The following is a 23,676-nucleotide window of genomic DNA, read 5'->3' as shown; positions in this document are numbered from 1 at the left end:
TATTACTTAGTGTATTTATTTGTATTTTTGTGATAGATGATACCACAAAGTTGTTGTGCTTTCTAAAAAGGAATGGGACATTGAAGCTAGTAAGAGGCACAGGAGGTTTTCTGTTCTTCTTTTCTGGAAGTGAGAAGGACATGAAATATTGCCTGCTCTTGCCATCCAGGATAAACTGTTCTGTTCAAATCTACTGACCATTTATTCTAGCCTGCTGGTTTTCCCCACGTTGCTATATAGTGATTGTAGCGAAACAGGATTCAGATTACTTCATGCTCTCTACTAGAGCTATGCAAAAAAACCTGTTATCTAGTATCAGTGTGGTTAGCCTACACTGTTCCATGCGTGTGAGAGGAGGAACAGCAGCATGGGTCTGAAACCTACGGTCTGTTGCCACACATCACACTGCTCTTTGAAATGGGTGAAATTTTCAAACATGCCTTAACCCTGTTGACTTCCTGAAATTGTAACAGAAAATAAGAGTCAACATAAAGTTTCTCAGTGCATAAAGATTGCTCATTAATAGCGGTAATACAAATGAGCAGACCTGCTGATATACTGTGTCCATATTCCACAAAACCTTGTTACCCATTGCTTATTATTTCTTGCTGTACAAGCCATTGTTACTACTTTGTGCATGCTGTGGCTTGCTTTGTAGGTTTATGAGATCCTGAATTCTGCAGAGCTTATCTGTTTGATGAGGTATGTTTCAATACCCAGCACATCTACAGCGGAGTGCATGGTAGCTGCCAATCAAAGCTGCAAGAAGGCAGGAGTCTGGGTAGGCAATGGGAACACAGAAAAAGCACAACTTTCGTTTGTTAACCTAAATACAGATGGACATACTTGTGAGGTATGTGGGAAAGTTGAGTTGTATTCTCATTTTTTTGGCACCCAGATGTATTTCAGAAGAATTAATTGTATTTTAGCAGCAGGATATTACTTCTGGAAAGCTAAGCTTTGAGAGAACAAAGATTACTTATAAGTGAGTCGTCATTGTATCCATGAAATGAAGCAGAAAAGCAGTTGCTTTTTCCTCTCTTCCTGCCATCCAGCCTGAACTTTCTCATAATACTGTCTTTCCACTGCTGGATTCCTTTCTTCCACGTAGATGGAAGCTATTCCTAGCACGGAGGCTAGAACAAGGAGTAATAGTTATACTCTGTTTACCTCCCCTAACAGTCCAGTTAGTCTCTTAATGATTCCTCTTTTCCCATGAATGCCACCTCCTTGTGCCACTTTGGGTGATACCCTCTAGCTCTTTTCATTTGATTTTTGTACCACTCAGTCCTGTGCCATCAGAAAAGGGAAAAGGTTTTACACCAGCTTGATGTGCTGTGATGAACATGTGTGACAGAACTGAGTGTCACTCATCGTCAAAGTTGTCCAAGTTATATTTCCATCTGCCATCTGTTGACTGTGACACATTTGAATTGGTAGCTTTGGTATAAATTATATGGCTTATTTTTCTAAAACTAAAATGAAAAAAAAAGAGACTAGCACTTTTATTGTTAGCAATTAAACTGAATGTATATTGCAGTGTAGTTCCATTTGCTTAATTCTCTGATGACTTTGAGACCGTCATTAGAGTAGAGAGAGAGAATGTTTTTTTCAGCATTCAGCTTAGAGATTTTCCTACATGCTGTTTTTGAGGGGTCCTACCCAGCACTGTGAAGATAGATGGCACAGTTGAAGATGTATTCTGCTAATAGGGAATTAGATTTCTTAATGGGGAGGTTAGGCCTTGGGTCTGTCCAGGGTCTGAGAAGATCATACTTTATTTTTATTACCAGCAATTTACTAACATTTACCCTTACTGAAATCATAACCAATCATAATCAATGTTTTTCTTTTTTGTCTGACTCAGGATATTGCAGATAGTAAAATTTTAAGTTTGGCCTTAGTGACCCTTTCTACTGAGAAAGAAAACTGGATTGTCGCAGGAACCCAGTCTGGTTCTCTGTGGGCAGTTAACATAGAAGATGAAACAAGAAGGCATCGTCTGCAGAAAATGTCAGATTCCATCACTTGTTTATACTGTAATTCTCTTTCAAAGCAAAGGTATAAATTAATTTTAAATATTTTGGGTTACCTTTTGAAAATACGACTGAACAGAGATGTTCAGAAAATTACATCTGTACACTCATGCAGTTTTGTTGACACAACTGCTTACTTTGCCTGTATTTTCACTTAATTTTGCACCCTATGTGACTTGAGACTACATTCCTGACCATAGGTGGTTGTATTTGCTTTTAGTGTTCAATGAAATTCTTGAAATACCAGAGGATACTCATTTAAATGTTTCTTACCTGATTAAGGCATTTCTAGAATTCATTATTTTATTTTATTTCAGCAAACAGAAGAATTTCTTCTTGGTAGGCACAGCTGATGGCAGACTGGCAGTTTTTGAAGACAGAGCAGTAAAGGTAGACTTGTTCTTTGCTGTCTGTTCTACAAAATACTATAAGTAATATGTAAAGCAGCTATCAATAGTAGCTAATTTCATGCAGCTTATTTTTTAACTGCTTCTCGAAAACTAAAAATAATTTTCTACTACAGTCTTAGAGGAACTGCACATGTTTTACAGTATCTGTTTTAACTAACAGAGTGAAGAGGGGGAAATTATTTCTCACTATAGGACTTTGAAAGGCCTGGCAAACTGACTAGCAAGGGACATTAATGGTTGTTATTAAGAATATTCTAACAGTATTAAACTCCTTTATTTATTGCTGTTATAGCTCCTTTTGCTTTCCTTTACACAAAATTTTCGTAGAATAAATATCTTCAAAAAGACAATATTGTTTAGGATTTCTGCAGGTCAGAGTCCTGCTCACAGGACAGATAAAGAAATGCTGGGAACTGTTTATATCGGCTGGTCCCTGAGGGTTAGCTCCTGACCATATGCAATTTTGAGCAGTTACGGAGTTGCAATGGCATTGCAGAACTAGAATATGGTCCAGTGTGAGATGTCTCCAAGACAAGATGTGACTTTCCATCTAGTTCTTGAACTGTGCCAGGGGCTGCAGAAAGTTTTAGTCCTGGCTCTGTCCTGTTTCTGCTCACACAGGCTGTTTTCTGTGGGGCATCTGTAATGAGACTATGGTGCTTTTCAGATACCATAATGGTTCAGAAAATCTGGCTGTGTAAATTCAATTCAGCAGGCTGTGTGGCCTTGTTTTAACAGTTTCTGAGTGTCTGTGTACTCCTTGTTTCTAATGGAGAGTATATTTTTTCTTGCAGTGTAAGGGTGCTACACCTTTGAAGATGCTAACTATAGGAAATGTTAGCACACCACTAATGTGCTTAAATGAATCCTCCTGCTTATCTGAAAAAAATACAATCTGGGGAGGCTGTGGAACAAAGATCATTTCCTTAACTAGTGATTTTTCTGTTCAAAAGCTCATTGAAACAAAGACAAGTCAACTGTAAGTTTTTTTTATAAGTGATGTTACTTGGCTCTTTTGTTGTTTTCATTAAAGATTTCTGGCAGTACTTTGATGTTATATCTTGTTCTAGAGCTCGTTCTTTGAGAGCTCTTGATTCCATTCTTTTCCTTCCATAATACAGATGGAATGCAATGTGCATTAAAATAAGATCAGTGAGTAGTGTTTAAAGTATTCATTGCTGTTTTTAAACAAGGGATATGCATTTTTACTATATAAAGGATTTATGAAGTCAGTATCTATTCACAAAATGTCTAAATGCAATTGATCAGTTTTTCTCCCCCAATTACATTTGTCCAGGTCCCATTTACTTTATTTAGAATTATACACAAATATTTAGCATAGCATTTGTCCTTACATATTGGTCAGTATGATACGTGTGCGTATCTTTGCCCTATATAATTAATTCATCTATCATTGCTGACTTCTCATTAATTAGAAATTAGAGACTGAAGTTTTTGGGGTATTTGATATAATTTTCACATGGGCAAATCCTGCTCTGAAGTCACAAGGAGTTTTTCCTGAGCAGGGAAAACCGTGTTTGATTTTACACTAGTAGAGATCATTATTCTGCAAAAGTAATTTGCTTTGGAAAATAAAGTGTTAATATAAAGCAAGAAACTAAAACTTCAGTAAAATGCAATTCAATGGCAAGATGCAAAATATGCCACGGGAATAATTTGAGCTTTGTGGAGGGAAAACTGTATATGATTTTGAAAATAAAGTTGTCAAAACCAAGTAACATCAGGGAAAGTAGCAGTGTTACTGAGTGTCTGCTATCAGATTTTGAGCCATTCTTCAAGATGAATTAAAGAGTCAGTGGAATAAACTAACACTGTTAATTTGCAAGGCCAGTAATATTTTGATACACGCAGGCACAGATCTGGCATGAGAGACATATTTGTATGTAGAGGAAAATAGTCAAAAAGGCTGTCAGATGAAGTGAAACAAGAGCAGAGCAAGGTGAACTAAATCTCACTGCTGCTTTTTAGGCTTAGTGATCTTTGTGTTCAGTGACCTTTTATGGTCTTGTGAGCCCTGGGATAACTATTGAGTGTCTCGAAACATTGAAAGAGTGGCAGGAGAAAGGTAGAATTTGCCCTGCTGTGATATGAGCATATGTGATTTGAGCAGGTAGATGGAAAGATTTATTAATAGGTTTTGGGCATTAATGCACCTCCAAGGATATCATCAGTGTAACTCCATTACTGTGAGAATTTAGTCGAACTGTAGGAAGATTATAGCAGATCCTTTCAGTTGTGTCATGGACCAGTTTGGTTTGAAGGCTGAATGATTCTGTAAGAGCTAGAGGGAAGCTAACCACAATCATAATAGTCAATGTTTTCTACTAGATATTTTTTGTGTATCTAACTGGAGTTCTTCTCTCTTCTAGGTTCTGTCATAATGCTTACAGTGATGCAAACATTATTTCAATAGCAATAGACAAATCCATCTACTTGGCAAAGAAAAACAGCCATTTTGTGGAAATCTGGGACAAGAAGACAGAAAAACTTTCTGAATTAATTGACTGTGCACATTTTCTTAAGTAAGTGTTTTATTTCAGATTGATGGCCTGATGCATAGAAAGCTGAATATCAGATTGCCTTCTCTAGCATAGTACCTTAACCTGCTGGAGGTAAGGGATTTGTCCAGTTCTTAGGGAAAATGTGGAATTCCTTTCCTCTCTTTTGGCCCAGAATTTCAGAATATCCCATGCAGAATCATGATTTTTTAAGACCCTTGTTATATTTCACAATTTCTCTATGATGCCCATAAGATTCATTTAACTCTGCTCAAGAAAGAAGAAAGTCTTTTTCTGTCCTTCAGGTACTAATGCTTTTGCATCCGGTCACTTCCTGCATCCCCTGAATAAGAATGTCTTCTCTCTCCAGTGCACAGATTCAGTAGGAGATCATAGTTTTATTAACAGTGACTGTGATTTTCATCTTCATTTAAATTGTTCCTCTCCCTTAATGTACACATCCATTTCACGGTGAGGTTAGGAGCAGCTCCTCCCACTTTGCAGTGATGTTATCCTCCTGCACGCTGGGAGAGAAGAGAGAAGTATACCTGCCTCCTATTTAAAGGTCTTTTGAAGCAGACCAGCTGGCTCTTAGAAGTCCAGTGGTTTTCATCCCAGTTTGTTTCAAGTCAATCAACAGATTAGCATGAGATTTTTGCAGCTTGTCTTGATGAATGATTGTTTAAAAGGCTGGTATTGAGAGAGTCATTTTAGCAGTTGTGGAATATTGTGGCACCAGATTTTAATACAAATTCTCTCCATACTCATAGGGACAAAGTGGAAAAACTAAATAAGGAATCAAAACATAAATTGGTTTATTCTGGGAGAGTGAAGACAATTTGCCTGCAGAAAAATACTGCACTGTGGATAGGGACAGGAGGAGGACACATCTTGCTGCTTGATTTATCAACTCGTCGTCCCGTACGAGTTATAGACAACTTCTGTGATTCTGTTAGAGTCATGATAACAGCTCAGCTAGGTAAGTAAAACCATCAAATGACGAGTACTTTGAAATCAGTGCCAAGTTTAGGATTGCTGTGTCCTGTTTGCCATGGTGTTCCACGAACAGATTAGCATTTTCTATGTTTTGTTCATTCATACACTCCGGTGTTAGCTGAATACCAGCAGGCTGTCATACCTGTGCTCACGTAAAACAACAGCTCTTCCCTGGCTTGTCACTGATCAGCACACAAACATGTCCCACCTTGGTAGTGCCTCCTTGTGCCATGTTTCAGCACAGCTCTCACTGTCTTCTGTCCAATAGTCTTCGTCTTGATCTGTGTCTGCCTGTGTTCTTTCTCTATCTTAAGTTTTACACTTTTGTCTGCTCTATCTGTAGAGCTTGTTAGGTTTTAATAATTTTTTCTTAATTGCTTATTGCCTAGTTTTCTTCTCCCATCCTTATTCAGGAATGGTTCTTTTAGGTTTGGGTCACAGGCAGATCGCAGCACAGCTGGGAAAGTGCTACACACTTGGACTCAGGGCGCAGACTTGTACATATGTGCTGTTCGTGTCACCAGGGCCAGTTGTTTTGAGCTGCTGTAGGCAGACAGTAGTTGTGGGTTTTCAGTGGTAATTGCAAACAGCCAGAGGAGTGTAGCTGAGCATGGGGCACTTCTTGGCTGTTGTAACTTCCTTCACCTGTACACTTTCCTGCATCTCTCCCAAAAGTAATAAAGGCCATACCAACTCAAGAGTTCATTGTACTGCAGTGGTGGGTACGCTCAAAATACACATTGCTTTAAACTCTGTGGTACAACATGTGGATTCCCATCACCTTCCACTGTGTTTTGAAAAAACCCTGGCATTCTCTTGTCAGTGTGATTTAAAGCATGTTTGCTGTCAAAAAAAGTCTCTGAAGCTGTTGTTGTGGACTCAGAAACACACTGTAACCGTGTTATCAAACTTCATAGTTGCAGGATGTGGATGATTTCTCATTACCATCATGAACTTAATTTGGGGGCTGTTTTTTCCTTTCTGGCACCAGAAGTATCCATAGAGTACAGTTAGCTCGTAGAGCTGACAGTGTTGTATGAGTCAAAAACATCCCATTTTCCTCTGACTTGCCTTTGCCTGAGACAGCAATTTTGTAGAGTCTGTTCAGTCCTCAGCTGTTAAGAGTGCCAGCTATAGAGTCCAGATTCACTAGCACAGCATTTTCAGTCCTTCTAGTCCTGATAGCTACAATATTAGTGCTATAAAGGGGCGTTTTATTTTTAGCATTTTGTAAAAAATAGTTACTATGAAAACAAAATTTCTTCCTCACTTATTACTGTCATTGATACAGAAAGTGTGTTGTATAGAATAATACAGTGTGATTTAAAAAGCCTTGAGTCTCATCTTCTTTGTTTCTTGTCACCTCAGCATTTTTAATTAATATTTTGTGTACAGAAAAGTTAATACTTCAGGAGAAAGAGTTCAGCTCCATTTGCACAAATCTCAAGAATGGCAAGTAAGATTGATACGTGCAGTTTGATGTGTACTTTTTTCTTTTGATCATCTTTTCCCAGCAATTATTTATAAGGGTTGTTTTTTTTCCTAAGTTCAAGGACTTTATTTTTACTGGGATTTTCACAGAATCGGTGAAAATGGCACTGAGGCTGCTGAGCAATTCTTCGAGAGTAACACATTGCTTCTGTGAAATGAGAGAAGACAGAAGTATTTTTGTATTAAATAGTTTCATTTAAGATTAAAATATATAATGTCAATCATCAGATGTCAATATTTCAGGGAAAAGAGATTGCCAGACTTTGAGACATCAATTTTATCTGTAGTTCATATATGACTATGGAAATATAATGTCTTTTTCTAATTCTCTTGCCTAACACATTGATGTATAATAGACATGAGACTTACCATAGAGAATGATTTATATGTAAATGTGTAGTTCATTTTGCAAGTGAAAATTTAGATTTCTCCACAGTAAGAAAGGACCCTAGTCTGAATAAGAAACATTATATTTAAAGTTCCAATCACTTTTGTAAGGAGTATGGATAGGACTGGTTGCAGAAAAAAAGTGATGAAAAATCTGAGCATGGAAGATGTGTATGGTTCGTACCAGCCCTCATCTACCATAAGCAGATTTACATCAATGTCAAGGCAGAATATACTGCAGATCTCCACAGGGCAGGAAAAATCTCCCTCTACCTTGCAGAGGTCCTGTGGGACCCACTAGAAACGTTTGCTGGTTCAGAAGGAACACATCGTGGGGACACACACTGCAGTGTGGTCACACAAAAATTCCGAGACTGTGGCTTTCAAAGTAAGCCATACTCCAGTCCATTTATACTCCAGAAACTGACTCCCTCCTCATCTCTTCCCTGGGGGAATGTGTAAGACTTTGTGTATGAAGAGGTGTGGCGAGGTGTGGGGCGCAGTGCTGCAGCTGGGGTGTCTGCAGATGGAGGGCTGTTCCTTCCCTGGCCTGATTCATCAGCCAGGTACGTAGGCTGGGTCCTGTATTCCTCGGCTAGTGTGCAGCCAAGGGCTCACCGCCCTCATTGTGCTGCCAGTAGGACAGGGAGCTGCTGTGGCAGGAGAACGTGTAACAGCTTCCATCTATCTTGCAAGACATTTATAAACATGTCGTGTTGGGAATAAGCGGGAAGTTGATATTGAAACACTGGCACATTCAGCTGATTCCTCTGTGATCCAACCGCTCCTGTCTTCCTAGTCTTTTTTTGGGTTATTCAGTAGGCACCCTCTTATGACCCATCCCCTATTTCTACTTCTCTGCTAACTCTCCTTTCCCACCTACGTGCCATCATGAGTTCAGAACACTTCTAATTAGTTTGTATCATAGCTGGTTGTTTTGGTTTTTTCATAACCAGACTGATTACTGGCACTTTCTGTTTCTGCTGTGCACCGGGACTTCATCTGCAGCGTCTCCTTCGCTGTGACATCTGTTTCCTGTGACTCTATAACCTCTGCTTGTGGTATATAATAGCACGCTTTGTTCTCAGGCTTGCTCACCAGGCTGGCCGGCTGATCCAGCGCTTCTGCCTTTGAACCCTGATAAGTCCCTACGTTAAATAGAGATGTGAACTATATTGGTTTTGTGTCTGGGTTTTTCATGGTTAATGATTTTGCATAAAGGGTCCTGTTGACTGAACTCTGCTTTCTGTCCTCTTAGTGGCATGATGTCATCTACTCTTTCTGTCCTTAAATTACAAAGTTCCCATTAAAATTAAAATTTGACTTTTTATTGCTTTGAAAAAGGGAGTCTCAAGAATGTGGTCCTGGTTTTGGGATATTGCTATAAAAGTGACACCGAAGACAACAAATATCACAAAGGTACCTGAACTGTCTTCTACTGATTTGTATTACTAGTGGAGTAGACACTATTATGCTTGACTACTCACTGAGAGTGGAGAGTTGATGATCATCATTTGATATAATTTTACTGAAACATCATCATTAGTTTTTGTTGTCTTTTAATTTCTGGGCTCCATGCAAACTAACAGTAACTTCCAAAAATGGATCAGAAGAAGCCACTATTTGAAGTATATAATATAATTTGCTGGGAAACTATATTTGGAGAGTAAATGTCATTCATTGTCTAATTGGAGAATGTATCAAATGGATTTCCTGAGGGGTCTGTGCTAGGACAGGAATCCTCAGTGTGTTCATGAATGATCTGGATGCAGGAATGGTGAATGTGCTTTTCAGATTTGCAGACAATTCTCAGTAAAGACAAAGCCACAAGCACACTGGAGAGCAGGATTAGAATTCAAAATTACCTTGACAAATAGAACGAATGGTCTGGAAGGAAATAGGATAAAACTCAGTAAGGACAAATGTAAGACCTTTTACTTAATTAGGAATGATCAGTTGTACCAACATGAGGAAATGATCAGCTTAAACAGCAGAGCTGCAGGAAAAGGGTTATAATTGATTGCAGGCTGAACATGAGTCAACCGTGTTGCATTGCTGCAAAAGATGCAAACACCATTCTCACACCAATCAAAAAGTGGTGTCTGTAAGACGTGAGCTAATTACATAGAATCACAGAATCACTAAGTTGGAAAGGACCTTCAAGATCATCAAGTCCAACCATTAATCCAGCGCCACCATGTCCCCTAAACCATGTCCTGAAGTGCCACATCCACACGTTTTTTGAACACTTCCAGAGATGGCGACTCCACCACCTCCCTGGGCAGCCTGTTCCAATGCTTGACCACTCTCTTGGTGAAGAAATTTTTCCTAATCTCCAATCTAAACCTCCCCTGGCGCAACTTGAGGCCATTTCCTCTTGTCCTATCGCTAGTTACTTGGGAGAAGCGGCCAACACCCTCGTCGCCACAACCCCCTTTCAGGTAGTTGTAGAGAGCGATTAAGGTCTCCCCTCAGCCTCCTCTTCTCCAGACTAAACAACCCCAGTTCCCTCAGCCGCTCCTCATAAGACTTGTGCTCCAGCCCCCTCACCAGCTTCGTTGCCCTTCTCTGGACACGCTCCAGCACTTCAACATCCTTCTTGTAGTGAGGGGCCCAAAACTGAACACAGGATTCAAGCTGCGGCCTCACCAGTGCCGAGTACAGGGGCACTACTCCTGCTGGCCACACTATTTCTGATACAGGCCAGGATGCTGTTGGCCTTCTTGGCCACCTGGGCACACTGCCGGCTCATATTCAGCTGGCTATCAACCAGCACCCCCAGCTCCCTTTCCGCCGGGCAGCTCTCCAGCCACTCCTTCCCAAGCCTGTAGCGTTGCATGGGGTTCTTGTGGCCGAAGTGCAGGACCCTGCACTTGGCCTTATTAAACCTCATACAGTTGACCTCTGCCCATCGATCCAGCCTGTCCAGATCCCTCTGCAGAGCCCTCCTACCCTTCAGCAGATCAACCACCCAACTTGGTGTCATCTGCAAACTTACTGAGGGAGCACTCAATTCCCTCATCCAGATCATCTATAAAGATATTGAATAAGACCAGCCCCAGAACCGAGCCCTGGGGAACGCCACTTGTGACCAGCCGCCAGCCGGATTTAACTCTGTTCACCACAACTCTCTGGGCTCGGCCATACAGCCAGTTCCTCACCCAGCGAAGAGTAAACCTGTGCAAGCCACAAACTGCCAGTTTCTCCAGGAGAATGCTGTGGGAGATGCTGTCAAAGGCTTTACTAAAGTCCAGGTAGACAACATCCACAGCCTTTCCTTCATCCACTAGGCGGGTCACCTGGTCATAGAAGGAGATCAGGTTGGTCAAGCAGGACCTGCCTTTCATGAACCCATGCTGGCTGGGCCTGATCCCTTGGTTGTCCTGCACATGCCCTGTGAGCACTCTCAAGACCAACCGCTCCAATTCTGACACTCTGCTGAGTGCTCTCCTCTGCCAGAGGTGCATATCCATTTGGGACATTGCTGAGCAATCTGGACTATCAGGAATAGTCCAGTGGAGAGAAATGCAACCTGTGAAGAAATGCTGCAGGAAGTTAAGTAAGTTGGTTAATATAAATAAAGCTTAGACAGGACATGATAATAGGCTTCAAATATGTAAATAAGGAGGAAGGGAATAAAGACTTCTACATATTCCCTGTGGTAGAATAAGGACTAAGCCGTTTCTATTACAGCAAGGGAGATTTAGGTCAGACATCAGGAAAAGCTTCCTGAGTTAGGATAGTGAAGTGCTGGAATAGGAAGATAGAAAATCTCCATCTTTGCGTTTTTCTAAGAACAGTTACAGCTGATGCTCTGATTGATGCCCATCTTCACCTTTATCTCATCCCAGTTTCAGTGACTCCTAAAAATATGGCAATGCCAGTATAAAGTTAAGGGTGGTAAGTGTAGCTGACTGTTTGGACTAAAGTAAGAATCAAACTTACAGCAGTGGTTTTTATATTCTGATATTCCCTGATTATTACCATAAGAACACCTACTGCCTTTTTAGCCTTTTCATTGTTTTTATGAGTGCCATTAATTATACAGAGAAGAATCAGAGACTCCCAGAAACCTTGGAGCCTTAGTCTGTGAACGTTGTTGCACGCGTTCTCAATTATCCTTATTCTACTAAAAGCAATGTGAATTCTCCATGAATAAAAAGTTGTTTGCATGAAGTGAAATTGAAGAAGTGACCTTTTCCAAGTATACTCACTACCTAATGAAATCAGTTTTCATTTTCAGTTTATGGTGAATGGGTTTTGAGTCTTGTTAGCATTTAGGGTGTATCTGCTAAGCAAAATAGAGATGAAATTTTATGCAGGCACCTCAGTACTAGCATTAGTATAATTAACTGCATTATCTCACACATAAAGTGTCATATAACTTGTCTTCCAGGTCCTAAGCATCATGCTTCATTGAGGCAATTTATGAGCAATTTTTAAAAAAAGTAGATAAGCAAACCCACTTCCAATTATCTAATAATTCTTCTCTGTTGCAGTTTTCAATTTTTTAACTTTTTTTTTTCCAGAATTACAAGCCTGCGTGTCAGTGTGGGACATTAACCTGCCCCATGAAGTGCAAAACCTGAAAAAACATATAGAAATGAGACAGGAATTAGCAGAAAAAATGAAGAGCTTTTCTTTGGACTGAAAAGTCACCCTGCAGGCGCCATTCTCTTTTCTAGTCTTCTATCCTAACGTACTGTGCAATATTTACAACTTCTTATTGCTGGGCTTTTTAACCAAAAACCAGGAAGAAAATTGCCATGAGATAAGCAGTTAATATCCATAGGATACCAAGAAAAAAAGGGTAAGTTATTTGTAATATTTGAAAGGACAGAAAATTATTGAGAAATTCTGAATCTAAAGTGTTATCATGCATCTGTTTACTTGTGAAGTTCTGCTCTCAGCAACTATGGCTCAGTTTCAGTATAACATTGTTCATCCAGTTTTTGATTCCAGTTAAGTTGGGAATAAGCCAGGAGACTATAAATGGTTCCTGTTTACTTCATTATCTCTACTGAGTTGATGCTTGTAATAAGAAGCAAATATAAGCCTCTGTGTCATTACTGCAGTTTGCATGTATGAGTTTGCTCTGATGATTCATGTTTTAGTAATAAGTCAGAGCTCATGACCCTGAGTATATGAAAGAAAGCATTATATTTTATATAATAGCCGTGTTTAAAGGAACATATAATGACTACATTACTCCTTGAAAACAACAGGCAGAATAGTCTTTATTTCTTCCATGAATAATTGACATTTTTTTGTTATGATCAGAAAAAAAAGTTGCGCTACAATAATAAAATAGCTCAGAATTCAGAATTTAAGTACACCAACAGGCTTCTGCAAGTTGGTGTCCTCTTGCAGTACGGCAGTCTGCCTTGTTCTAGGAGATGTAGTCACATCATTATGAACATTACCGTTCATGTATGTCTGTTGTACAGCTCACTGAAAAGCCAGGAGAAAATACAGGGTGAAAGCTCTGATCTAAATGCTGCTACTACTTCTACCACAAAGAAAGAAGCATGCTGCAGTAGCCAGACTGCTAGTTCTTAGTCCAACTTGCTGGTTTGCTTATCTCAATCTAAAAAAAAAAAAAAAAAGAAGGAACTTTCACTTTGATATTTATAATGTGCAAAGTTTCCGCTTATTCATGTTTCAATTTATATTATTTTGGGGATAAGCAGGACAACCTTGAGGAATATAAGAATTGGCTCTTGCGTGTAACTACCGGAATTTGTTGCCACACATCTTCATTCCAGAGGTGCCTTTTACTGCTCTCTGGCTATAAGCCCAAGCTGCTTCTTACAGCCTGCCCTGACCTGCTCTAAGTGCATGCCTTATTTCTGTCCATCAGAAGACAGATGTCATTTTCTTTTTTTGATACCAAAAGAATCTATAGGGCACTCCTGAAAGCTCAAGGAGTGGAATACCCAGAGCCATTCCTGAGTTTATTTCTATGGAGCTGAACAAGGTTGAGCAACCAAAAAGTTCTCAGTTCCATTTTCACAGTTTTGGAGAAAATATATACTAGGACAGCAACATTTATTGTGTCCAGCTGTATCATTGTTCTATTTTCTGCCATTTGTTGAGTGTGTACTCAGGATTCCTTTCAGATATGCACCCCAGTTTTTATATATTCTTGTATTCTGCATACTGAGAATAATTTGCTATTTATATGGGATTTTATAATTCAGAAAATATCTATTATCTTATAATGAATACTTTTTTTAAAAAAATAGAATATACGTATTGTGATTATGTTTATTTATAAGTCATTCTGAGATGTAAGGCCTGAAGCTTTTTATTAAAACTGTGCTTTGTTAATAACATAGTCTACTTTCTCATCACTGAATTTCCAAGGAGGAGCTTTTGTGTGCAGTTTTTGTGGAGCTTAATCGCTTACATCAGGATGATGCAAGATCCCAGTTCTGAGGGTTGTGTTGACACAGCTGCATTCCCACTTGTTCTCTGTCTCATAGCACGCATCTTGAGCCCCAGTTTGTCTTCTACTTAGTGTTCCTTGCGGCCTTTCCCAGAGGTGGGAGGTGACCTGTAAGCAGGACTGTCCCAGCACTCATTCTGAAGAAGTCATTCCAAGGTGAAGAAGTGACTAACCTCTTTTCTCTCTGGAAAAGAATGATCCGTAGACCGAGTCCGGTCTACACGGTAGGTATTACAGGGACAGCAAAGAACAAAAGAGACAATAGCAACCAAATGAAAGACAGGAGGCCATTACAAACCTCTGGCCATCTTCAGCCCTCTTTAGATCATGCTGCACAGCTGCCTGTCTGACTGTGGCATGTCGTGGAGAGAATGGTGACAGGGCGTACCCTGTCGAATAAAGTGGACAGCCCTCAGCATCCGTCTCTTTCCTGAGCGTGGGAAAGCTGGAGAAGGAGGTGGCTGCAAAATTGTTTGGCCAGAAGCTGGCAGGCAGTAAGTGTGCAGGTCCAAGTTAGAAGCACTCAGGGACTGGCGTCCCCTTCCCAGCTGGGACATGCCACCAAGGGGAAGAACACCGCTTCTGTGCAACAACCATTTAAACCTGCGCTATAAAAACCTTTTCCCAGAAACATCTCTACTGACAAACTGTAAGGAAAGTGGGGGGAAAAAAAAAGTCCATGGCTTTGTGTTCCCTCTGTTTTTAGTGGAGCTGTTTGGAAACCAGTAGGATGTGATCACATAAAAGTATACGCTCTACCAGATGTAATACTTCCTGTATGCTTAGGATAACATCCAGCACCTGAAAACACAAAGATGACCCTTACTTCAAAAAAAGAGCCTGTTTACTCATGGGAAACAAGCAGTATGGTTTGGCTGTGATTTAACACCTGAGCTGGAACCTGTCATTAACCCCATGTTCCTCAGACCTGTGCAGCTAAATGATACTGGGGTCTAGACCTAAAGACAAGGAGACAAACTGTACAGAGTACGCAGAATGCTTGACTAAATATTGATTTTATTTTTTTAAGTATCTTTCCCCTCCTGTGTTATTGACTTTAATTAGGGTCATTTTTTTAATTGGTTGCTTGCTCTGACATAGAACTGGTTCATCTGTACATTAATTTTAACCTTACTTCTTTTACAAGCAGTTCCTGGTTAATCCCACTGTAAACAAGTTATACAGCCTGATTCCATGTACTTTCTGTATTATATCCTGGCATTCCTCTTACTCTGAAATCTCGTACTTCCTCGTGTCCCTTATTATTATCCTGCCACTTTACGTACCACTTTGGGGCAAAACTGGGAGAACAAGGCCTGTGAGTTGATCCCCACATTTGTCATTACCACCATTTAATAACCATACCCGTCCACCTGGAGTGAGCAAGACACATAATCCATTTTATGAACTCTCCACATACCAGAGACATGAGAAAGTAGTAAGGGGAAAGAATGAGGCTGAGTGAATGAGGAAAAGGCAATGATGACATTCATATTTTTCTATCAGTCTTTCAAGTAGAAAAGCATATGAACAATTCTTCATTTATTTTCTAGCTTTTAAGTCATTCAATAAGAAATCTGAAAACAGCTCCCATTACCTGTCTTAAGAGAACCAAATTTTCTAATGAGAACTAGCTGATTAGAAAAAACTAATCTGTTTTTTCTGTCTGAATTAGTTCTTCATCCATATTATGAACTCATCCCAGGACTGACCTCTACCTTCTCTTATATAAAACCTTCTTCAAGGCCTTTGAAGAAGTATAAATAAAAATTACATGTACTGGCTGGCCAGTGTACCATTTTAACAACTTTTCCAAATCTCTTTTTTTTTTTTGTGAGGTAGGCATGTATCTTTATAACAATTTTATTAGTTTATAAATACAGAGTGGCATAATCATGAGAGCTGACAATCATACTTCCTGCATTTGAAAATTCCTGATTTTAAGGGGGGGAAAAAAAAAACCACAAGATGCATTATTGTTGTATTAACAAATGGAAAAAAGCAGTTCAGCAAAAATTTAGAAGCCAATACAAGTGAAATTTCCAGCCTTCCCCTTCACGAACATTCTTCGCTGTCCTTGTGGGCTGTGCAGGTATGGTATAGAGACAGCAGTGCCTGTACCTGCAGATGCCTCACTACTTACACTAGGTCCTGTTTAATTAAGTAACAAAATTATAAGAATGATCAAATTGTGAAACAACTTTTTCCCCTGCAGTGACCTTATGCTGACTGGTACCTGCCATTTACATGGTTTATTTGGACTGAACAGTAACCTGGAATTATTTTTTTAAAAGTTATTTAAAATTATGATACACCCATAGGTCAACACAAAAAAAAGCCCAGTAATTTTTTAAAACTAACCTAATACAATTCTGTTAAAACCAAAATGAAAGTAGAAGTAAGTTAAGGCCTTTTCTTTTTCCCTTTTCTTCCATGTTGCTTTGATTTTCTTGCTGCCTGAGAAGGCGGCAGGCAAATACTGTCAGGTTTGTTGAGCCCTGCCGTCAGTGCCTATGAAGGCTGTCACTAATTAGTGACAAGAGGCTTAAAAATCGATGTTGTATCTCTGGCGTATGTAATTATTTACTTCATTTCCACCACCAGCCCATTAGTGTCAATGACCTGAAAAGCTGATGTGGATAGAAAAGGGAAAAGAAATTAAAATCGTCTCCTGCGGCAGTCGCGGTATTTCCGGCACCATTTGTCCCTCTGCCGTCTGCCAGGCTTTTCCCCTGCCACCCCAGGGTGCTGCCTCCGGCCGTGCCTCGAGAGGGGCAGGGCTCCTTGTGCGGTGGGCTTTGACCCCGCTCCCACCCAGAATCCGTTTTGCAGTGTTGGAGGGAAGGAAAAAAGGAAAAAAAAAGGGGGGAAAAGGAAAAGGAAAGCTGACAGTGGCCAACAGCACCGTCCGCTGCCAGCCCGGCCCAGCCTCCTTCCACTGCGGGGCCAGGTACCCCGCTGTGGTGCTGCCACTGGGACCCCACGAACCCCACACCCCTGCCGGGCTGTCCCCGGCAGACACACTGACCGTGCAGCGCCCGGATGGACCCTCGGCTCTTCCTTCCTGCTGGAGGACGCCGAGAAGGGGCGGCGAGCAGGCCGGCGGCAGCACGGGCTGCCCAGCAACCGCCCCTTCCAGGGCACTGCCCTGCCCTCCCCTCGTGGTGCCACCATGGCAGCGATCTTCGGGGCGGCTATCGCCTTCCCTGCACCATCATCACCCGCCCCATGGGTGCCCCATGGGCTGTGGGCTGGCTCCTGCCTTCCTCAGCCGGGAAGGGAAGAGAAGCCAGGGAGGAAGGGCTCAGGGTCCGGTGCCTGCTGGGTGCTGGTGTGGGGCAGAGGGGGTGCCGGCGGCTGCCAGGCTCCATGGAGGGAGCCCCAAGGCCAGGCTGGCTCTTCGCGCCATCTCTTTTCTGCACAGGTGTGTTTAGTCATGAGGCTGCAAAAGGGAAAAAAATATTTCGTGACAAGCTCCCGTTTTAAATCCTTTCTCAAGGGAAGGACAGCCCGGAAGGAGTCACCGAGGGAAAGGAGAGGCCTTGGGCCCTGCAGCTGCTGGGCCAGCCCAACACGGGGACTGGCGTGCAGCGGCTCAGCTCACAGGTCACACACCTCCCCCATCGCCTCCTCTGCCCCTGCTCCAAGTTCCAGCGGCTCCACGGAGCCCCGCCCGTGCAGGACCGTCAGCCAAGAGGACACAGGACAGCAGGACAAGCCTTTATGTTGTGGAGGAAAAAATCATACAGCAGCAATACAAGCACCCAGCCCTTTGCGCTGCAGGTACATTAACTGTAGTTCATTGATGCCGAGTTCTGCTTTCTCTTGCCTTGACATCTCAGCGGTTGACTTGAAAACATCTGTTCTCTGTGAGGCAGCAAGAACCATCCACCCCCACCAGCACCCACCAGGCTCCTGGGCTCTGCAATTTGGACTTTAAACCAACTGAGCTGAAGCTCAGAAACTTTGGCTTCGCACTGTTACCATCAGAGGCAATAAATAAATTTGTTTAAAAAAGCTGCAGAGCTGCTCATAGAGCTGTGAGCCCTGACCAAGCCTGTGGGAGCCTGAAGAGGTGAAAATCCTGTTCAGTTTTTCTCAGTAAAGGCCATGCAGGGGCAATAGTGTTTCTGGGGGCTGGCAAGACACAGGGCAGCCAAACCCAGCTGCTGCTGGCAGCGTCCATCCCCTTGGCGCCTTCCCCTCAGGGAGGAGCACCGCGCTGTGGAATGAGCCCGTCCTGCCCGTGGCTTCCCCTGCGCCTCTCATCAGGGCTGGGAAGCAACAGGTCTGCCCACGCTGGCCAGGAGGATGCTACTGAGCCCTGCTGGCCCTGGGTGAGACCTTACGCAAAGGTATGGGGAAGCCAGTTTTATGCACTAGCGATTTTCTTACATTATCATAAGCATTTCCTGATGAACACCCACATACAACTGACGTGAGTTCTGCCATTTTGAAGCCCACTGCCCTGAAACTTAGTACTCTGCTTTGGCCACCCGCAGACGTAGCTCAGCAAGAAGAGTTGGGCTGATGCCCTGGGGCTGCACTAAGTGGGTGCTAACCCCAGGGTGCTCCATTTGCACCCGTGGTTCATCTTCTAGGAGGGAGGGAGGCCACCTCAGATTTTGGGACAAGCCACCAGGGCTCAGCCCCAGCCCCAGCCCTCCCCTCTGTGGGGAAAACCATCCACGCAACAGGGCTGACCCCTTCTCCACCCTGGCCAGGCTCTCTGGGTGCTACTAACAGAGGACCCAAAGCCTGTCCACAGCCCTGCACTGATGCCAAACATGTAAAGCAAGGTATTCCCCCTCTCCACATGCCTCCGCAGACTCTTTTGCCTCCGGCGATGACTCTTTTGCATTAGTCTTACACTGTCAGGTTTATTACTCCAAAAAAGTTCAAGATTTCAGAAGTGAATTTCTAACCTGTAAAGACAAGGCCCCCACTGGAGTCCGCGCTGCCAGCTGAAGCAGAGCAACAGCAGCCCCTAATGGGTGGCACATGGGAGGCCCAGGCTGCTCGGCCATCCCCCTCAGTTTAAATGCCTCAGTTGTTCATACTCACTTTTAATAACTACCTACCAGACAGGTAGTTACGCTCTGGTACACAGCAATTTCCAAATATTATCCATGTGTCAAACCTCACCTCCCCCCTTTTCTTTTTTCTCCACCTAAATAATAGTATGTGTTGAGCACTCTGCAACTGGAAAATCTCATGGCAAAACACGCTCCCATCTTGTAGTTACAGGAAAGTTTGCAAACTTTGCAAAACAAACAACATTCAATTCCATTTTTACAGCTAAGCCCGGGAAGGGACACAAAGACATGGGCTCTGCAGGGGCTCGGAAGCAGCAGGCGCAGAGCGATCAGTCCTGCTGGAAGAGTCCAAAACCCCCATTGCTGGAGCTAGCGGGGGGAAATCATCACTATTGGGTGCCTGCGGTTCCCGTAAAACCGGTGCCAGCTACACAAGGGACGCGCAGCCCTGCAAGCTGCCAGCACACAGGCTGGGTGGCTCTGCGAGCCCCGTCGGTCCTTGGCGCGGCATGCGGGCGCAGCACAGGGGAGGCTCCTGCCAAGAGGATGCCGGTGGCCTTGACCCCAGAGAGGAGCAGGGACGGTCTGTTCTGGGGGAGGTCAGGAAGCCACCAGCTTGTCTAAATCCAGGCCTGGAGATGACGGCCCACAGGGAAGGAACTATTTTTAGTTCCGCTCCACCTCACCTAGCCATTTTTCTTCAGTCAAGGGCCTTATCTTGGACAAACTTCACTTTTTAGTTTAAAAGCCCTTTGGGCTTTGACAGTGTCAGCTTTGACCAGCGCTGCTCCCCTTCTGCACGGGCACCTCCAGGACATCCCAGAGAGCAAAGCACAAACCTGCTCTTGCTACTCAGCTGCCCGATTGCCACCAGTGTCCTGCTTTCACCCGAGGGCCTGTCACTCTCTGAGCTGCAGAAACCATGGGACAAAAGCTGGGAGCTCCCCGGCTCCAGCAGAAGCTCTTGCAGACCCACTTGCCGTGGGGCAGCGTGTTCCCGCAGCCAAGAACATCCAGGACCCCAGGATTGCTTTGCCCACGGTGAGGGTCCTGCATGGCAGCTGCAGGCTGCCCATAGCTCCAGCCCACCATGGGGCTCCCTGGGGAATGGCTTTTGGGCATGCTACAGGCCGGGGAGCACAGAGCCCTCGCTCAGAGCACTCCATGGCACCTCCAATCAGCAATGGCACAGGCAGACACACAGGCACGGCCTCCTGGAGCGGCTCTGCTCCCCCCGAGCCTGCCCAACCTCTGCTTGCCATCACCTCAGGCCCCCGCACCAGTCCTCCTAAACTCAACCCAGTCTGGCTGTTTTCCACACCTCAGGTTGCTGGTCCTGGGACTCTCAATGTTTCTACTTATATACACAAAGCAAAGAAAACAAGCAAGCAACAATGAAATCTTGCTTGAATTCTGGTACGTCGAAGCCAGGGAGAGGCTCATGTTGGCAGAGCGTGCCTTCAGCTCTCCCCCCTAGGAAGCATGCTGCAGCCCCCAGCTTTAACGGTGTCCGCTTTAATGAATTTATGGACCAGCTCTCACAATTCCAGATCTGGAATACAGGAAAAAGGTGACACTGCCTTGCTCCTGGGCCAGCTAGCAACCAGAAACGCTTTGGAAAGGACACTAAGCCAAGGCATAAGGAAAAGATGAAGCATTTTGTATCATTTCAACTAAACCAGCTGAAACATACGCCAGTGCTCTAGCGAGGGCATGCAAGGGCAGAAAGTGGACAGACCTACAACGCCAAACCTTCGCCAGAGCACTGAAGCCAATAGGCAGAGTCCCTTAAGGCTTCTTGAAGCATTAGCTACTATACATTAACTATATATGCAGGTAAGTATATTTTCTTTAAACAACTAGACCACCACCAAGGCCAAATACTTGACATGATTTGCATTAACCAAGTGTTGGTTTGGAAAAAAAAAAAAGGCATCTTTATAAGAAGTAACTTTACAACTAAGCACTGATCTGAGCAAACAATGCATATAGTGGACGTATCCTCCCACATCCCCGCCTTCTGGGGTGCCTTTTAAAAACAGATGGAGATCTTTGCAAATATCCCCAAACAAGCTGTTCTCATTTCCGATCTTCACAGAAAAAAGCTGCGGTGCTTGGCTACCCCTGAAGAAATAGAGAGCAGGGAGGTTTAGTACTGTCAATGCCACCAGAGATGCAACCAAGGTGATCCCATCCCTCCTGCGTCAATGGTACTGCATCAGTAACGAGTCACACAGGACATCCTTAGTACGGCTCTTCTCACAGAGAACGCAATAGCACAAGGACAAGGCAACAGCTGCCTCCCTGACCATGGTTTTATCCGTACAGTTAGTCATGGCTACATTTATACCAAAGACGTATCTGCCTCTGACTGTTCCTAAGCAACTATGCCAACTGCTTAGGGCTGTTGGTCAAATCGGTCCCTGAAAAGCTTAAAAGGATCTCAGGCAGGGCAAGGCAGAGGAGGGAGTCCTTGCCCAGCTCCGTGCAGGACCGACTCCACCGGCACATCTCCCTGTCCCACCACAGACCACCCCACGGACCCAAACAGCCACCTGGGGCAGAGCCGGCAGCCACAGAGAAAGACCGGGCACTGGACCCACAGCGCAGGTCCCACCAGGCTGCTTTTGAGATGGAAAGAGCTGAACTTTCTTTTGAACTACTCAAATATTTCTAGGATGAGAATTTCAGAGGAGTGAAGTGCAGCTTGGGTTTGCTTTTTTAAAGAAAGTCTGCTTCATCGGTTAACCCAACCCCTCTGCTGCTACAGACATACAGACATTTCTTCCTCACCTCGCCAGCAAGAGCCCCAAAACATCTGATAGAAAAGTCAGGGAGGGGGAAGAATGAAAGGAGCCTGAAGTAGGGAAATCTCCATTCACCCGCCCCTTCACTCTCTTCTCATGGTCTTGTTCTGCAATAGGCACTGCTACACACCTCAGAGGAAGTGGTAAGATGGAGCAAGAGGCAGCACGGAGACCGTAGCCACTATGTGCAGTAGGATCCATCACAGCCACCTCACCACGCTGTTCACCTCCACCCACCACAGCACATCTCACTTGACTCAACAGCACAGCACAGCACTCATCTGGAAGACAGCTTTATTATAAATTACATGAATTTACTCATTATGTCAGCTCATGATCAATTCCCCACCCCCAAGAATTCTCTCACAGCTGTGGGTTTTGATCACATCTTGCTTCCACCCTGCTGGTTTGCTTTTGCTGCCTCCCCTGCCCACAAAAACATCTCGTCCCATCTGCTGCTGCACCATAGGGCAAGCAAGCAAGCGCCCTTACTGAACTCCCGCAGGAGCTGGGGCTGGCTACATCCTCGCCTTTTTCTGTCTCTTATTAGAAATCTTTTGCGAAACAAATCCAGAAGCACGGTAGCAAAGTGCATCATCTTAACTCAGAGATTTTACAGCGACTTCTTGTCAACACTGTGTGATTCTGGCTCACAGGCGACAGGGTCGAAGACGGTCTGTCCTGTTAAAAACCCAGCTCGGTGTTCCCTTTTGAGCCCTAAAAACAGGGTTACTTGAGAAATACCCCCGCCGTCCCCTCCCCATCTCTTGGGGCTGGCACCGGCCTTCCGTGACACTGGGTGCAGCCTGAGGGAGCCGGGGGATGCCCGCTACCAGGCACAGCACACCAAGTCTCGGAGGCAGTCAAGGCAACCGCATTCCCGCTAACACAACCTACGCCCCGTGAGAGCACGGCAGCAGTGGAGCAAAACCCAAACCACGCCAGCTGGAAGCAGGGAAGACTTTTTTCCCAGAAAGACAGCTGAGGGGGGCAGGAGAGCCAGAGAAGTCTGCAAATGGCATGCTATGAACGCACCTGATGAAGGTTAAAAATTCCTTCCCCTGTGTTCTCTCTCTTCAACACTGCATAAGAGTCAAAGATAAAAATACATAATTTTGACCAACTTTCCTGTCCCTGAAAACTGTATTTTTCATCTACTATTTCCCCTTTCATGAAGTACCCATCACAAACATCAGGGTTTCTGTTTCCCTTGGGACACCCGTTCCTTTCACCATACTACACTCACTTTTACACAATGTAAACAAACGTGACCAAAAAAAGCCACTGCAATAAACTCCTCTCTTGTCTCTGGAACACCGTTGCACACGCCAGTTCAGCTAATAACAACGTGTAGTACAAGGGTAAGTGGTACTGGCTGTAACAACCAAACCTGCTGTGGAGAGAAAACAAACAGCACAGCAACACAGGCTCAGCTGATCCTGTATTCACTCTGCAGTGCAGCACCGCGCATCTGGAAGTCGACCCCGTATTTTCTTCCATTAGCAACCAGCCACCACACAAGCTTTGCTCTAGATAGATCAACACA

The 23,676-nt window shown here is 43.7% G+C and overlaps 1 protein-coding gene across 1 annotated transcript in view; it reads left to right on the top strand.

The window, feature by feature from the left end:
- Positions 1-12,490, top strand: part of LRRK2 (leucine rich repeat kinase 2) — a gene marked incomplete at its 3' end in the record, with an annotated part of 72,252 nt that extends 59,762 nt beyond the window's left edge. The window contains exons 44-51 of the mRNA XM_082007382.1: positions 659-853; positions 1,868-2,061; positions 2,354-2,426; positions 3,241-3,425; positions 4,837-4,989; positions 5,736-5,948; positions 9,188-9,258; positions 12,369-12,490. Coding sequence (XP_081863508.1) covers positions 659-853; positions 1,868-2,061; positions 2,354-2,426; positions 3,241-3,425; positions 4,837-4,989; positions 5,736-5,948; positions 9,188-9,258; positions 12,369-12,490 — 1,206 coding nt within the window. The remainder of the gene's footprint in view (positions 1-658; positions 854-1,867; positions 2,062-2,353; positions 2,427-3,240; positions 3,426-4,836; positions 4,990-5,735; positions 5,949-9,187; positions 9,259-12,368) is intronic.
- Between the last annotated feature and the right edge of the window lie 11,186 nt (positions 12,491-23,676).

This window comes from Phaethon aethereus (genome assembly GCF_964289735.1).
Source record: "Phaethon aethereus genome assembly, chromosome: 1".
NCBI lineage: Eukaryota > Metazoa > Chordata > Aves > Phaethontiformes > Phaethontidae > Phaethon > Phaethon aethereus.
Note: the sequence above shows the minus strand (reverse complement) of the source record. Positions and strands in the feature narration are given on the sequence as shown.